The sequence below is a fragment of the Corapipo altera genome, unplaced genomic scaffold (genome assembly GCF_003945725.1).
Source record: "Corapipo altera isolate COAL_440 unplaced genomic scaffold, ASM394572v1 122, whole genome shotgun sequence".
Taxonomy (NCBI): Eukaryota; Metazoa; Chordata; class Aves; order Passeriformes; family Pipridae; genus Corapipo; species Corapipo altera.
This window is the reverse complement of record NW_020884961.1, coordinates 1,685,401-1,701,408: the sequence shown is the minus strand read 5'-3', so window position 1 is coordinate 1,701,408 and position 16,008 is coordinate 1,685,401. Positions and strand designations below refer to the sequence as shown.

The 16,008-nt window shown below is 54.5% G+C and overlaps 1 protein-coding gene across 1 annotated transcript in view; it reads right to left on the bottom strand.

The window, feature by feature from the left end:
• The window catches only part of ARHGAP44 (Rho GTPase activating protein 44), a 36,552-nt gene that overhangs the window by 3,332 nt on the left and 17,212 nt on the right, over nt 1-16,008 (bottom strand). Inside the window, exons 2-18 of the mRNA XM_027664104.1 lie at nt 13,578-13,617; nt 11,622-11,726; nt 11,460-11,536; nt 10,685-10,796; nt 9,858-9,934; nt 9,048-9,165; nt 6,904-6,972; nt 6,694-6,775; nt 5,439-5,566; nt 5,184-5,295; nt 4,461-4,542; nt 4,044-4,124; nt 3,843-3,956; nt 3,616-3,707; nt 3,183-3,363; nt 2,516-2,533; nt 2,024-2,245 (exon numbers count right to left, since the gene is read on the bottom strand). Coding sequence (XP_027519905.1) covers nt 2,024-2,245; nt 2,516-2,533; nt 3,183-3,363; nt 3,616-3,707; nt 3,843-3,956; nt 4,044-4,124; nt 4,461-4,542; nt 5,184-5,295; nt 5,439-5,566; nt 6,694-6,775; nt 6,904-6,972; nt 9,048-9,165; nt 9,858-9,934; nt 10,685-10,796; nt 11,460-11,536; nt 11,622-11,726; nt 13,578-13,617 — 1,710 coding nt within the window. The remainder of the gene's footprint in view (nt 1-2,023; nt 2,246-2,515; nt 2,534-3,182; nt 3,364-3,615; nt 3,708-3,842; nt 3,957-4,043; nt 4,125-4,460; nt 4,543-5,183; nt 5,296-5,438; nt 5,567-6,693; nt 6,776-6,903; nt 6,973-9,047; nt 9,166-9,857; nt 9,935-10,684; nt 10,797-11,459; nt 11,537-11,621; nt 11,727-13,577; nt 13,618-16,008) is intronic.

The window sequence follows — 16,008 nt, the reverse complement described above, 5'->3', positions numbered from 1 at the left end:
GAGAAAGAGAAAGAGAAAGAGAAAGAGAAAGAGAAAGAGAAAGAGAAAGAGGAAGAGGAAGAAAGAGGAAGAGAAAGGAGGGGAAAAGAAAAAAAGAAAAGGAATAAATAAAAAAGAAAAAAGGGAAAAGACAAAAAAGGAAAAGAAGAAAATGGAAAAGAAAAAGGTGAAGAAGAAAAAGGATAAAAAGAAGGATAAAAAGAAGAAAAAGAAAAGGAAAAAAGAAAACGAGTGACAGGAGAGGAGAAGAGAGGGGAGGGGAGAGGTTCGGAGAGGTTCGGAGAGGAGAGGAGAGAAAAAAGAAAAAGGAGAAAATCAAAAGGGAAAGGAAAAGCAAGGAATGAAACATAAAAAGAAAAACAATAAACAGGAAAAATAAAATAAAAGGGAAATTAATTAAAAGAGAAATAAAACGCATAATGTAAAAATTAAAAATTCAAAGAATAAAAAATAAAAGAATAAAAAGTAAAAGACATAATAAAAATTTAAAAAATCCGAAAAGTAAAACTCAAATATAATGAAAAATAACATTAAAAACAAATTATAAAGTAAAAATAAATTAAAAAATGAATAAGATGGAAACATAAAAAATTAGTCACAACGACAGGAAAGAAAAACGAAAAAATAAAACAAATAGCAGAAGAAAGAAGAGGGAGAGCCGTGAGGTCCTTCCCGCACCCAGCACCCAGTGCCCCCCTCCCGCTGCCCCCCAGGGGTTCTCTCAACCCCAGCTGCTTGTGGCCACCCCCCCATGACCCAGGGTCCCCCCGGACAGAGGTGACACCCCCGCCCCCCCGCCGGTGTCCCCGCGGTTACCTCGGGGGGCCGAGTCCTGCGGTGCGGGCGGGCGGGCGGCTGCCCCGGGGGAGGGGGGGCGCGGGGGGGACCCCGCCGGGGGGACAGAGCCACGGGGACAGTGAGGGACAGTGCCACGGGGACAACGGGGGGCAGTGCAGGGAGCAGGGATGAGGGGCGAGCAGCGAGGGGGAGGCGCGGGCAGGGGGGAGGCTGCGGCTGCAGCCCGGCCAGAGGGGCTGTGCCCAGGGAGGGGGACGGGGCCAGGAGCCGGGGAACGGGAGGTCCCGCTCGTCCCCGGGGCGGGGGGCGCTGGGGCCGCCACTGCGCCAGGCAGATGCCAGGTCAGCCCTGCTGCAAATGTACAGAAGCACCATAAAAACCGGCAAAAAGAAAAGAAAAGGGAGGAAGAAATAATAAAAGAGCAGAAGCGCTGGCGGGGAGGGCGGGGGAGCGGCGGGGGAGCGGCAGGGGAGCCCTCGTGGTGCCGAATCCCCCTGCTCGTGCCACGGCACGACCCACCCGGGGCTGTTCCCCCCCACCCAGTGTGTGCACCCCAGGGCAGAGCCCAGCTCTGCTCCCCTTTTTGGGGCAAAAGAAAGTGGGATTTAGGCACTTCCTCCCATCCGACCTGTGCGAATTAAAGTTGGGAGACAAGACCCTTGGCAGCCAAAGGGCTCGGGGGTCTCTGGGCTCCCTGAGGCTTTTCCCTGCACCTTCCTGGCACCTCCAGCCCAAATTCTGCTACACCCGGGCAAGGGACCCTGAAGGCAGCATGGTTCCCATGGGAATGGCAGGATGGGGATGTGGCAGTGGCTGCACGGATGCTGAACATCCTCTCCTGCTGCTCTCCTGCTGCTCCTCTCCCCGGGGTGCTGAGCATCTCCTCCTGCTCCCAGGGTGCTGCTCCTATCCCAGGGATACTGAACATCCTCTCCTCCTGCTGCCCCCAGGACGCTGCTCCTCTCCCAGGGATGCTGAGCATCTCCTCTTGCTGCTCCTGGGATGCTGCTCCTCTCCCAGGGATACTGAGCATCATTCCACCCACTGCCTCCAGGATGCTGCTCCTATCCCAGGGATGCTGAGCACCTCCTCCTGCTCCTCCCGGGATGCTGCTCCTCTCCCGGCAATGCTGAACATCTCTCCCGCGCAGTGGGGTTGTTTTACTGCCGGACTGGCACACGGGGAGGATGCCCGGCTTGGGGACACGGGGCGCTGGCGGCCTTACCTTGTCCGCTCGGTTCCCGGCGGGAAGCCGAAGCTGGTGGGAGGCGGGGAAGGCGCGGCTGAAATGTCCGGCGATTGCTCGGGAATGGGCGAGTGGGGCGTGGGGGGCAGCTCGGCGGGCGGCGCGGGGGGCTGGGCGGACGGAGGGGCGGAGGATGCCTTGCGTCCCGCGGAGGTGCCTCGGCGAGCCACCCACGAGGTGTCCATCACCCTGACGCCCATGCTGGGGGCACACAGAGACAGCGGCTCGGCACCCACCCGGCGGGAGGGCACTGCCAGCACCACGTCGCGGCTCCTTCGAGGTGCCTGGTCCCTAAAAATGCCTCCTCCATTGGGAAACTCCTGGGAATAAACCCAGGGCAGGGTGGGACGTGCTTGTGCCTCCCACCGGCCACCTCTCCCTTCCCGGAGTACCAGCACACAGCAGCATTGTCCCAGCACCCACCCAGCACCTCCCAGCAGCTTCCCAGAACCACTGCAGAGGATACAGTACCTTTGGATTTTCCTAAGGCTGCATGGGCAGAAACACACAATTATTAGTGTGATAAAACCCCTAAAACTGGTCAGTGCACAGAGCTAGAGCCCACTGTTGGGCACAGGAGCCGTAAGGCCCACGGGCTTAGAGAGAGGGCACAGTGGGGACCAAGCTACACCAGTGGGAGGGACAGCATGGGACATTTTCTGGAAATGGGGACTTATTTTGGGATGAGGAAAGCCCTGGGGTTATTTCTGGAATTGATCTGACTATTTGCAATCCCTGTAGCATGGGGGTGGACATGCACAGGCTGGGAATGGGGAGCTTTCCCCTGGAGCAAAGCCTGCAGACCCTGGGGACACCAGGGCACCTGTCTGCAGCACAGCACAGCCTTGGGGTCACACCATGGGCCATCCCACTCCCATCTACAGTGGGCTGGGGGTGGGAGTCAAGCCCTGGGCTCACCTGAGCATCCTCAAGAGCCTGGCATGGAGAGCAGGGGGTTCTCCCACCCCAGGACCACCCAACCTCCACCAGCTCAATGCCACCCCATCCCGAGGCGGCGGCAAAGCCAGGGATGCTGAACATCCTCTCCAGGTGCCCCCAGGATGCTGCTCCTATCGCAGGGACACTGGCAAAGCCACCACCTCCCTCTCCCCAAACCCTGGCACTTCGAAGACCCTACCCATCCTTCTTGTAGAACTCCAGCATCATGTTGTCCGTGGCCACGCTGAGGGGTCGCCGTGCCTGGTCGTGCTGCCGGCGGTCGGCGTGGTCCATGTCCGGGGAGGGCATGGAGCTGTAGTTGGCGTTGTGGTTGACGTGCATGGGGCTGCCATAGTTGCCTGTCACGTTGAACTCAATGTCTGGAGGGGGAGGAAAGGAGCAGGGAGGGATGACATCAGGATAAGTGTGCTCGGTGAGGGGGTACTGGCCCCGCAGAAACACCCGAGGGGGTCTCGGGTTGGGCTCACTGCTGTGAGTCTTGCCAGATCTCTGCCCTGCCCCTGCCCTAAGCCAAGGTAAGCAGAGAGGGCTGGCAAAAATAAATCTGGGAGCTCCCTAGGAGAGCCAGGACGTCCCACAAAGCCCATGCTGCCCCCACAGCCACAGCCTACCTCCTGGGAAGAACCAGTCAGCGTGCTGGATGAGTGGCTCGATGATGCCCACGATCTGCAGCGACACGGTCGTCATCATCTCCGTCATGTTCCTGCAAGGTGGTGGGCACCACAGCAACCTCAGCCCCTCAGCAACCCCATCGCAGTCCAGCCTTATTTCCAGCGGGATTTGGCCCCCAGTTTCCCCCTCAACCCCTTCCCCAGCATCCCCCTGTCCAACTCCTCACCCTTCTGCCTGCGGCCAGAGGAGGTTGGGCCCCAGCACGATGGCCACGTTGCTCGGTGTCATTTTGTTCATGTCCTGGTACTCAGTCAGCTTGGCCAGGAATTTAATCACATACCTGGAGGGCAGATCCAAACCACGTCCATGTATTTACTGATCACACCCTCTCCATCCCCTCCCTGTGTCCTGCTGGCCCCAGGCTCACCTGATGTTGTTGTAGTTGGCTTTGGGCAGCTTCTCACAGGCGTTCCAGAGAGCCTGGAGCCGCTTCTCCTGCTCTGGGATGCTGTGAGGAGGTGTGAGAGAGTGTTATCCCTCATCCCCACCCCACCCCTGGGCTTTAGACCCCTCCACCCCTGCCCTGGGGGACCCTGAGAAACCCTCAGGCTGCTGCCAACACTATATAAGTAAATTAATCCCCAAAACCTGGCAAAAAGGAGAAGGAAACCTTTTCAGTGGAGGTTGGATGCTGGGCCTTTCCCCACCTCCTGGCTCTCAGTCCCTGGGGGAAACATCCCAGACGTTGTGAGCCATGTCAGAAATAACTCATGGCCCCCACGGGGACCCAAAATGCCACCACCTGTGTCACAGAGGAATGGGGGAGATCCTGCCCCAGACTCACTTGGAGGCCTGGATCCACTCCTCATACAGCTCAAACGTCATGAGGGGCTCTGGCAGCTCTCGCAGGTAGGACTTGAGGGCTCCTGTGGCACACAGGGGACACAGGCATTGGCACTGCAGGTGGCACCAGCTGTTGGGCACCAAGTGGTTTCGCTCCTGGGCATTTTGACTCCATCCTTCCCAACCTTCCCACCCACCACACCCCAGAGCACCCACTAGTTTCCCCGGCTTGGTGGAGCCTGTAGCACTCCCTGACCTCCAGCAAGTACCTTGCCACCCCCACTAGTCCTTCCCAGCATCTCCCTAATTCCCTCCACCAGGCATTCTCCCAGCTCTCCCTCATTTGTTTTTGCTTAGGACATTCACAGCTCCTTGTGCTGGGAACAGGTTCCCAGTGGGAAACCAGGGTTCAATCCTGTGCCTCTGTAGGAGCACCTGCCCCCTCTGCCCATCTCCAGGTCCCTGTGGATGGCAGCACAACTCTGGGGCAGCCCCAGGTTGTGTCACCTGCCAGCTCACTGATGGTGCACCCTGCCCCATCAGCCAGGTCATTAATTAATGGTGTTAAACAAAATCAGACCCAGTATCAACCCCTGGACTACAACACTAGTTACTGGTATCCAACTAGACTTCATGCCACTCACCCATCCTCTGGGTGCCCACAGTGGGTGCCTGGATGGGCCACCCCCCACACCACCAACCCTCTGCCCCGAGGAGCCCTCACCTGCGATGGCATGAGGGTCAGCTGAGTACTCCTGCACATCCACCACGCAGCAGTCCAGGGCTGCCTTCAGCTTCTTCAGCTTGGAGGCCGAGGGAGCCACTCGGAACAGACCCTTGGCAGAGGACACGGGGCAGCGTCGGACAAGCTTTGGGGCTGGGGGTGTCCCCAGAGCCCCCCAGTTCCTCATCCCTGCCCCAGAGGCACCCCTGGCCCCTTCCATCGAGCCCAGCAAGGGTGGTTGGACATGGGACCCACCTCCTCCTGCATCCCACACTCCAACAGCATGGTCACACACGCCTCCACGGGGAAGGCGATCTCCCGCCCGCTGACAGCCAGGTGCTCTTCCAAGGGCTTCCCAAAGGAGGGCTTCTCCATCCACGCCTCTGTGATGGGTAAAGGGGGTGACAGGGTGAGGAGGACAGTGCTGGATTCAGCATCCCCTCCCTGAAAGGCTCTTGGTAGCAAAATATTCCACTTGGGTGAAGCTAAAATAATAGGACCATGACCCTCTGTCCTGGGTGACTCAGGAAGTGCTTTTTAAACATAAAATCCAAACAAAATGTTTTATAGTCATCACATGGGACATTTCAAAGGGGCTGGATAACATTTTCCAGGGCGGGCAATGACAGGCAAACCTTTGCAATATTTCTCCCTTCTTCCATCACAGTTAGAGACAGGAATATTTTGTGGGAATGAGAGAAAAAACCCAAACTAATCCTTCCCTGCCCCACTGCAGTGATGGCAGGACCCTGAGCTCTGCCTTGTGAAGGAGGTGCTCCTGGGGCCATCCTGTGGGTATCACCCCAACCTTGGGCTCCAAGCCCAGTGCCTACAGAGGCTGCACACCACAGAGTGACACCCCAAGCCTCCCCTCGGTGCTGGGGTTGGCATTAGGGCAGGAGGTGGTATTCAAAATCAAACCTATAACTATGGAGTTTATCTGATTACAGCTCCCTGCTGCTTGCTGATAAATCAGAGTTTTTGCAGCACTGCCAAGACTGCTTTGATTTGTCCAAGGTATTCTCTACAGTTCTTCACTTTGAGAGGGAAGAGGGTATTATTAACCCCACCTTAAAGTGGACAGCATTCATTGCCAGGTTCATAAAATCATGGTTTGTGTCAGAAGAGACTTAAACGACCATCTAGTTCATCCCTCCTGTCACATGCAGGGACACTTTCCACCAGCCCAGGTTGCTCCAAGCCCCGTCCAACCTGGCCTTGGACACTTCCAGGGATGGGGCAGCCACAGTTTCTCTGGGCAGCCTGTGCCACAATCAGGCAGGTTCCCCATTTCCATGAAGCTGTTTGGATCCTGCACCCCACAGCCAAGTGGGGTAGGGATGGGATGCCCTCCCCAGCGCCAGAGCAGGTGGGATGCAGACAGGACAGGCAAAGGGAGGACGCTCAGCCACAACACTGCGGGGTCACCCCAGAGCCAGCTCTGGTGCTGGCCTGACACAGGGGCTTCGGTGTCACATGAAGGACCAGGACAGACCCCGTGGGCACTCACCCTGCTGGGCTTTGATCTGGGGCAGCACGTTCTGCAGGAGCGCCAAGGACTTGCGATGGTACTCGGCCTGCACCTCGATCAGCTGTGGAGACACAGCACCAGTGTCACCCCCGTGGCTGGGGACAGGGACACAGGGGGACAGGGACATGGGGGGACGGGGACATGGGAGGACAGGGGCACGGGAGCCCCCCTGGGATGGGCGGCACTTACAGTTTGGAAATAGTTTGCATAGTCTACTTCTTTGGCCACGAAATTGTACATGTCAGCCGAGAGCTGGTCCTGTGGAGAGCAGAGGATCAGTGACTGTCCCGCTCGTGCTGCCCTGGTGGCACCTCAGGGGGTCACCAGGAGGGACCAGCTTGGTCACTCCAGGAGCCAGCGTGGCACAGTGCAGCCCCCACTCGAGACGTGCTGGGGATGGTGAGTGTATGGCAGCACCATGGGGATTTGCTCTCTGCCACCACCCACCTCACCCCCTGTACCTCCTTCCAGAGCCCACAAGTTTCCAGCACTGTGGAAATTTCACGCTCACAAAATAAGGCTTTGCCACTTCCCAGATTACTCCTTTCTGAGAATCCCCTGGGATAATTCAACTGGAGGAAAACCATCAAGGCTTTGAAATACATTCCAGCTGCAACATCCAGCAGCAGTGCAGTGAATGTACTGGGGGCAGTTCCCAGCTGCACTTGTTTGGAAGTTGCTGGGTGTGTGGGGCTGAGATGCCCCAGGATGGGGAGACACATCCCGAGTTTGCATTTCAAAGGATGTGGGTTCTGTTTGTGTCCCTGGAGGACAGAGCCAGGATTTGAGACACTCACACAGCTCCATCTCCTGCCCCCAACCTGCCCAATGCCACAGCACCAGGTTTGCCCAGCCCTTCACATCTTCTGCCCCAGGAGAATTCAAAGTCACACGAAACTTCCAGTGGGTTTTATCACTGAACCCCACAGTCCATGACAAAGGTGCTGGCTGCAGTGTCCCCCCCTGGCTTGGACACTTCTCCCACCCAGCCTGACCAGCTGGGGAGATCATGACCCTGTGGGATGATGGGGGGTGATGTGGGCTTGGCACATGCCAGCACTTCCTGCAGGTGTTGGGGATTAAATTAAGTTTACTTCCAGAATAGTAGAAATTAATTGTGTGATTACTTAGGGTTCATTTGCATCACAGTGGGCCCTGCTCAGAACTTAGTGTGAACAGGGGGGGAAATGGAGGCTGGATCCACTTATCCCACCAGATAAGAGGACTCAAGGGAAAAGACCTTCAAGAACAGGCAACAGAAAAGGCATGAGACCTTGGTAGAGATAAGGTGGAGGGTAAACATAAATCAAGCTTGTTACTGAGTTACACCAGCCAGAAGGTAAGAACAGTTATTGACCTGTCTGTGTGGACATGGAGAGAGAATCCAGTGAGGTGTTAGAGGACCCCAGACCCAAAATCACCAGAGGACCAAGAGGTGTGAGCATGGGAAGAATGGGGACATCAACTGAATGGGTAAAAAATCCCAGGTTTTCTTTGTTCAGGGTCCCTGAACAGCTCCACCAGATGGAGTTGTTCCCACTGCTGTACCAAATAATTATTAAATTATTTTTTCCTGGAATTGGATGTCTGAGACTCTTCTGTGGGAAATCTAAAGGATAGAAATTTCTATAACAATTTGGTGACTCAGGTGGAATCCCAGGCCACCACCTTCAGATCCTCCCATCTCCAAACATCCAACTGCCAGCAGTGGGTGAGCTCACCCGGGACCTACGGAGTGGGAGCATTCAAGGGTTAGTGTTACAATTCCCTGAGCAGGTTTGGTGAGGATACTGTGGGTTTGAGACCCTCTTAGTGTTAGAGAGCCCTGCAGCTTGTTTATAGTGCACAGCCTGAGCAGTGCAGGGAGTCTGAGACCCTCATGAGGTGCACATAGAGGGGGACCCGAGTCTCCCTTAACCCATAGAAGGGGGTTCAAGCCCCTCTTAGTGCTTGAAAATTATGGGAAATAAATTCAGCACAGAGAAGGGAGAGAAATGTCTCTAACAGAAGGTCTCTGGGCCAAGGCTGGGTGTGCTCAGCACTGAGCTCACTGGTTCCTGCCAGAATGGGTCCCTGGGGAATGGGATGCTCTCCAGCTCCAGTGGGATAAGGAGGATGGGGACAGAGGAACTGGGGATGCCCTGCCTGGCTGGTGAACATCACCCACTGCCACCAGGCTGTGTCTGGGGATGGGGACCAGCACAGGCAGTGGGGTATGAAAAGATGAAGAGCAGGGTAAGAGGAGAGGCTGCAGGTTTTCCACAGTGTCCGTGGAAATGACCACAAGGTCATTCCCCCCAGCAAGAAGTGGTCCCCCCAGGAGCCCTGGGTACCCTGCAGATCTCCACTCTGTTGGCTGCCTCCTCCATCTCCTCCCTGAGAGCGTCGGCTTTGGCGCCCGAGGGTTGCAGGTTGCTGGCCAGGCCCGAGGACTTCACGGACTGCTGCCACCTGTGGAGAGGGCAGAGCTGTCACAGGGAGGGACAGGGACCTGTAGGGACCAGGGAGCACATCTCATCAGACTTGGAGGGCAGCGCAGGGACCCCCCTCAGCCAAGCCCACCATGGTCCCCAGGGCTGAGCACCACGGAGATGATCCCAGTCCAGCTGGGATGCAGCATCCACTCCCAACCCCAACCATTCCCCATCCCCACAGCCAGATGTACACTCGGGGCTCTAATGAAGTAACTATTTGCAGCAGGATAATGAGCCTCATCCAGGTGGGGGGAGAGATGAAGGGACACCTGTCAGACCTCTCGCCAGGACATGTGGTGAAGTGGGGCCTTGGACAACTCAGTGGTGCCACAAGACAATCCCTGCAGTGGCAGGAGCACCCAGCTCTTTGCCAGCACATCAGAAGTCACCAAGACAGGGAAAAGAGGGAACAAAATACAGATTTCTGCCAGAAAAAAAATACTCTTTTGCTGCAGAGGGCAGGCAAGGAAAAGGAATCTGTGGATTCTGCAGACAGGAGCAGAAACTGTGGCTCACTGCAGAGCTTGACTTCAAGGCACACAGTGACACAGCAGACACTTACTGACCCAAGGGAACTGCAGTGCCAGGAGTCCAGGAGCTGCTCTCCCTGGAGCTAATCATCCCTTGGGAATTCTTATTTTTCATAAAGCATTTGAAGCCACTTCCTACCTCGTCCTGGAGGAGTCCATGTCCAGCACGAGCTTTGCCAAGTGCTTCCTCTGCTTTTGGATATTTGGGATTTCCACCTGCAGCGACACACAGGAATGGGAGGAGACAAATATCCCTGGAGGGGTGTCCAGGGATGGGTCACTCACACTGGGAGTTTGGGCTTGGGCAAGATAAGGATGCAGCTCCTTCTTTTATCATCATCATCAGGGAGATGGCACAGCTCATCCCTCCTCTGTGTCCCCACTGTGCCACACCTTGACAGCCCCAACTGCAGAACCCAAGAGGAGCATCCTTAGGGGATCAAAGCTTCCTGCCCTGGGGAGCTGGATGAGGGAAGGAAAAGGGCTTTTGGGGATGGCAGTGCAAAGCCCCCCAGCTATGGCCACCACTTCCCAAAGGATTTGGTAACAGCTGAAAGCCCTGGACACTAGGAGTGCCTCAAAGCTTCTGCTTCTGCTGAGGAAGACAAAATCAGAACTAAGCCCAGGATGTTTTTCTGGCTGTAAAAGCAGGGAAAAAAGCATTGGGTAAAACTGAAAAACAAAGTTGGCAGCAGAGTGGAAAAATGGGAGAGGGACATCCCAACACCAAAGAGTGTTTGGAGCTTGGAAAAATGGGTCTGAAATAACAGTGTTAACCCACTGCCCTTGGGAAAGGTAGAAAGGAGGAAGAGCAGTGGGAGCAGGCAAAGGAGCCCAGCAGGACATGCTCCAGCACCAGCCCGGCTCTAGGAACCAAACAAGCTGCCCAAGGGGTGCTTTCCCCAGTCAGATGTGAGTCCCCAGCACGGGGACACCCCCACCCAGTGACACCCCCATGCTGCTCACCTCAGCCAGCACAAAGAGGGGCTCGATGACATCTCTCTCCACCTGCAGCTCGAAGTGGATGAGCTCCTGTGCCAGCTTGTCCTCGGCCTCCCCGCACAGCCGCAGCATCTTCCTGCAGGGACACGGGCACAGCTGGGCACTGCGGGGCTGGGGGACAGGGGGGGCTGTCCTGCACCCACAGGGGTGGGCAAAGGGCACCCAACACCCCTGGGCATCTGGGCAGTGGTGAGGGGCAGCCTGTCCTTGGTGGAGGGCTGGAGAGAGGGGGACCGTGGGCTCTGTGGGTGTCAGGAAATCTCATTCCCCATTCCCTAAATATTGTACCAGTTACAGTCTGAAACGGTATGGATTTTGTTAAGAATTATATACATATAGGTACACGGTTTCTTAAGTTATAGATATATTAAGTTACTTAAGATATATATCCACACATAGTTTACATTGTATACTGCATGACCAAAGGACTCTGTTAAGAATTATACACATATATGTACAGTTTCTTAAGTTATGGATATATTAAGTTATTTAAGATATATATATATATACATACACACTTTACATGGTATCCTGCATGGCCAAAGGACTCCAGCTCATGACAAGGAGAAGAAAAAAGGAAACCCTTGCACTAAGGAGCTCACAGGAGCACCCCAGCCCTCCCAAACTGCTGTGAAACCCTCCCTGTTATCCAGCACCACAGATAAGGAACAGCAGCAATTCCTGGCAGCAGCATCCCAGCACCCCCCAGCAGTGTCAGAGCTCTGGGGCAGCCCCTTACCCCAGCAGGGAGTCATCTCCCAGCACAGCAGATCCCTCCATCAAGCACTGGGCCAGCGTCGTCAGCGGCAGCTTCTTCTGCAAAGAGAGGGGCTGCGTTCCCACCCCGGCACCCCCGGAACCCCCGGAGCCCCGACCCCCCCGGAGCCCCTGGAGCCCTCACCGAGCGCTTGTCGGCGTCCACGCCCTGCTGGCCCTGCAGACATGCTGTCAGCTTCTTGTGGGTGCTGTGGGACACCTGCTTCACCAGCTCCAGGCGCTTCTCCACCTGCGGGTGCAGCCGTGTCCATTCCCCGGGAATCCCGCCTGGCCCGGGCAGGGACACAGGGGACTCCCGGCTTTGCCATCAGAGTGCGTTGAGTTGTTACTCTCTTGGATGTGACAGCACCAGAGACCAAAGCCATGGCAGAGCAGAGATGCTGCTACCCCACCTGACCCTGGATCTGGAGCAGCCTCCAATGCCCAGTGTCCATCCCCTGCCAAACCCAAACTGGCCAATCACCGAAAATCACCTTATTTGCCTCTGAATTGATTAAATTAAGCAATTCATCCCAAAAACTCAGAAAGATGAGGCATTAAATGTAAAAAAAATAAGATCTGCCGAAAAGCAAAGCTGAGAGATGTGGGGAAAACATGGAAAGCTCAAAATTTGGGGATATAATGTGGAAAAAGAGAAAGAGGTTCTAAAGTTGAAAATCTTGGGAAGTGATCCAGAGGGAAGAAAAGAAATATTCCCTGCCTGAGCCTGCAGCAAGTCCTTGAGGCAGGAGGCACCTCATGGGAGCCTGGCACTCAGGCTGAGCAATCTTCCATCACTATAGTAATATATATTACTAATAATATATACTATATAATATATAATAATATATAAATATTATATATATTTAACAAATAATAGATTTTCAGGATGTTTGGCTGAGGTGGAGCAGTCTCTGTCCTCCTTGCAGCATATATATGTTCCTTTCAACATACACATGGACATGTATATATATAAAATTATATATATATAAATTATATATATTATATATACACACACATGCTTGTGTATATGTTGGAAAGAAGGGGTATGATGGTCATGTGGGTGGGCACCCATCTAAATAAGCCAAACTGGAGTTAATTAGATAAAGACCCCTGCAAACAACACTGGTCCTTTGGGAGACACCTCGATAGGGTGGCACCGACCACCCTACCTACTGAATTATCACCCAAAGATGTAAAAATCCCCTGTGTGACATTGTTGGAGCCAGAGATGTTCCAAGGGCTGGAGGAGAGAAGGTTCCAGGGAGACCTTAGAGCCCCTTCTAGTGCCTAAAGGGGCTCCAAGAAAGCTGGAGAGGGACTTGGGACAAGGGCCTGGTGGGACAGGAAAAGGGGGAAGGGTTTCACACTGACAGAGAGCAGGGTTAGATGGGATATTGGGAAGAAATTCCTCCCTGTGAGGGCTGGGAGGCCCTGGCACAGGTTGCCCAGAGAAGCTGTGGCTGCCCCTCCCTGGAAGTGTCCAGGGCCAGGATAGATGGGGCTTGGAGCAACTTGGGCTGATGGAAGGTGTCCCTGCCCATGGCAGGGGTTGGAATGAGTTGATCTGTCAAGTCCCAACCCAAACCACTCCATGATTCCATGAATTTGGTGACAGATTTGTGAATTCACATCCCTTTGCTGGCACTTTCCCTCCTGGGGCATGCAGGAAGCCAGGACACATGACCTGGGCATCACAGTTGCTAATCCAAGGCACCACGGGAGGCTGAAATCACCCAACCCATCAGCTTTGGGAACCATCCCCTGCTGTCACATGTCCCTTCCCCAGGGCAGGATACGGGGAACAGGCGCCCACAATCTGGCTGGCTGGATCAGGTTGCCATCCTGGCAGAGACAAGACTGGATCCAATTCCAGCTGACCTGGAAACCAGGCTGGGAAAGGGCCAGGAGGCACGTGGGAGGGAGACACTGCTGCTTCCCACGCTCCCAGCCCCCTCCTCCTCCTCCCAGCCCGTCTCATTCCTGTGGGACGCTGCAGCACAGACTGACACGGAGCTGCTGACCCATCCAGCACCCAGAGGTGGCTGCCCAGGCACCCATGGACACCTGGGAATGGGTCAGACCTCACAGAGGACCTCACCTGCAGGAGATCTTCGCTCAACACTTCAGTCTTCTCGGCTCTGCAAGACAAGAAAGAAGTCAAAGCATTGGTGAGGGGTCTGGCACACGTGGCAGTGCCCGGCTGCACACCATGTACACCCGGAATGTGCTTTTCCATTGGGATGCAGGTGGTGATTTAAGGATCTCTGGTCTCATCAGCTATCGGCTCATCTCCTAAAGAAGCAAAGGAACCACATCCAAAGCCTTTTAGCGAGTGTAAATCAGAGAATCACAGAATGGTTTGGGTTGGAAAGGAGCTCTTGGTGGCTCCCTGCCATGTACCACACCAATTTAGGGTCCACCGCTGATCTCCCACTTATTTTTCCATCATCCCCAGCGAAACAGGGGTGCTAAATTCCCAGAAGGAAGCAGGCAGTGCTGCAGAGGGAGGAAAGCAGCTCCCTGGGCTCTGCACACCCTCAGCACTGAGGGTTCCAAGGACACAGCCCGTCCGCACGGCTGAGCCTCCTCGGACCGACGCAGCCACTGGATCTGAGGCGGCAGCTGCTGCCCAAGGCCTGGCCAGAACCCTTCCTGCTGCTCACTGGGGATGGATTTAGCACTCCAGAGTCTGTGTCATCCTCTGTCTTCACTAGTGAGGAGCACTGGGGGTGCAGAAGGAGACACAAACCTGCCATCCCCGGCCTCCCGTGCACCCGCAGCATCCTGCCCGCAGAGCCCGCGGCTGCTCCGCACCACATCTGCTCAGGTTCATTTAAAACATCACACTCCGGATCATTTATTCATTTTCCCAGGGTTTTTAACAATGTCAGGGCATCATCTCGCTTGGAAAAATGAGTTCTGTCAAGATGTGCTGAGGCAGAGCTGTGATTCAGCCAATTAGTCCCTAAAGGTTCGTTAACCAACAGCAAAAGCTTGGTGCTCTCATCGCTTAAAAAACACCTTTATTTCCTGAGCCCTGGTCTCTTTCTGCCATCCAAGGTGGTTTCTCAGGTTGGAAAGATGGAGGGAATTATTGAAACAGTGGAAATAAGGAGCAAACACAGGCAGAGCAAGGTTCAGAGAGCGAGCCTGGCACGGCAGCAGCTCATCCACAAATACACCACCAAAGCCTTTTAGAAAGGGTAAATCACAGAATCCCAGAATAGTTTGGGTTGGAAGGGACCTTAAAGCTCATCTTGTGCCACTCCCTGCCATGGGCAGGGACACCTTCCACCAGCCCAGGTTGCTCCAAGCCCCGTCCAGCCTGGCCTTGGACACTTCCAGGGATGGGGCAGCCACAGCTTCCCTGGGCAACCTGGGCCAGGGCCTCACCAAATCAACTACATTACATCTACTTTGTGTATTAAAGTAGTCCCAGCATCCGATTTAAATTGGTTTAAAAAGAAATAAATTTTAAAAACCCTATTTATTTTAATTGGGGGAAAAAGGAATTTAAAGAAACATATTTAAATGAACATCTATAAGAAGCACAAGTGATGTGCTGCTTGCCCGGGAGCAAGAGCTGATCAGCTTCTCCTCCTCTTCTGGAAATCACCTTTACTTTATTTAGACAGGGCTGGAAACGCTACAGAATTAGCACAGACAGGGAAAAAAGCAGCAAATATTCACCAGCACAGACACAACGGCCGTTCCTGCTCCCCCGCCCGGCTCGGGATATATTTAGCATCCTAAAGGAGTGGGAGGTGACAGGGAGTCAGGTGAGCGCTGCACAGCCACAGGCAGGCACTGCCAGTGCACGTCCCTGCTGCTGCCTCGGAACCCCAGGAATCCTTTCTAAACTTTAACATTAGAAGAGATTTTTTTTTTTTTCATGTGTTCTCTCCTCTTCCAGCCAGGCTGGGGGATGGGATTTGAACATCCCATGGTCCTGCACTGCCAGGTTTCTCTCCCAGCAGCCACAAGCCAACCTGTGCTACAATTTGATGTGTATTTTGGAAACAGAAAATGATGATTCAAACAGGAAAACAAAAATCTGGCCTTGATCTGCTTTTAAACACATCCTCAGTGTGAGAAACCCCAGCGGCTTTAATGGAGAGCCACCCCCTGGCACAGCCCCCCATGCACATTCCAGGATGCTCAAGCAGGTTGGGCAATCTACCAGTGATTAAGTTGGCTTTAAAAAGGGGAAAAAAACAGGCTGCAGCATTTTATGGGTGGGAATAATCAAAGAGGCTGTTGGAGCTGCTCAGCACAGCTGCCCAGGGCCGTGGCAGAGCGATGGGCACACAGCAGGAGCAGGGGTTTCCCTGCCTTATTTTGTCGTCTGCGGGAGCTGGGATGCTTTCCACAGAATGACAGAATGAACTAGGTTAGAAAAGACCTCTGAGATCATCCAGTCCAACCCATGACCCAACCCCACCTTGTCACCCAGACCATGGCACTGATGCCACACCCAGGCTCTGCTCAAACACCTCCAGGGACAGTGACTGCACCCCCTCCCTGGGCAG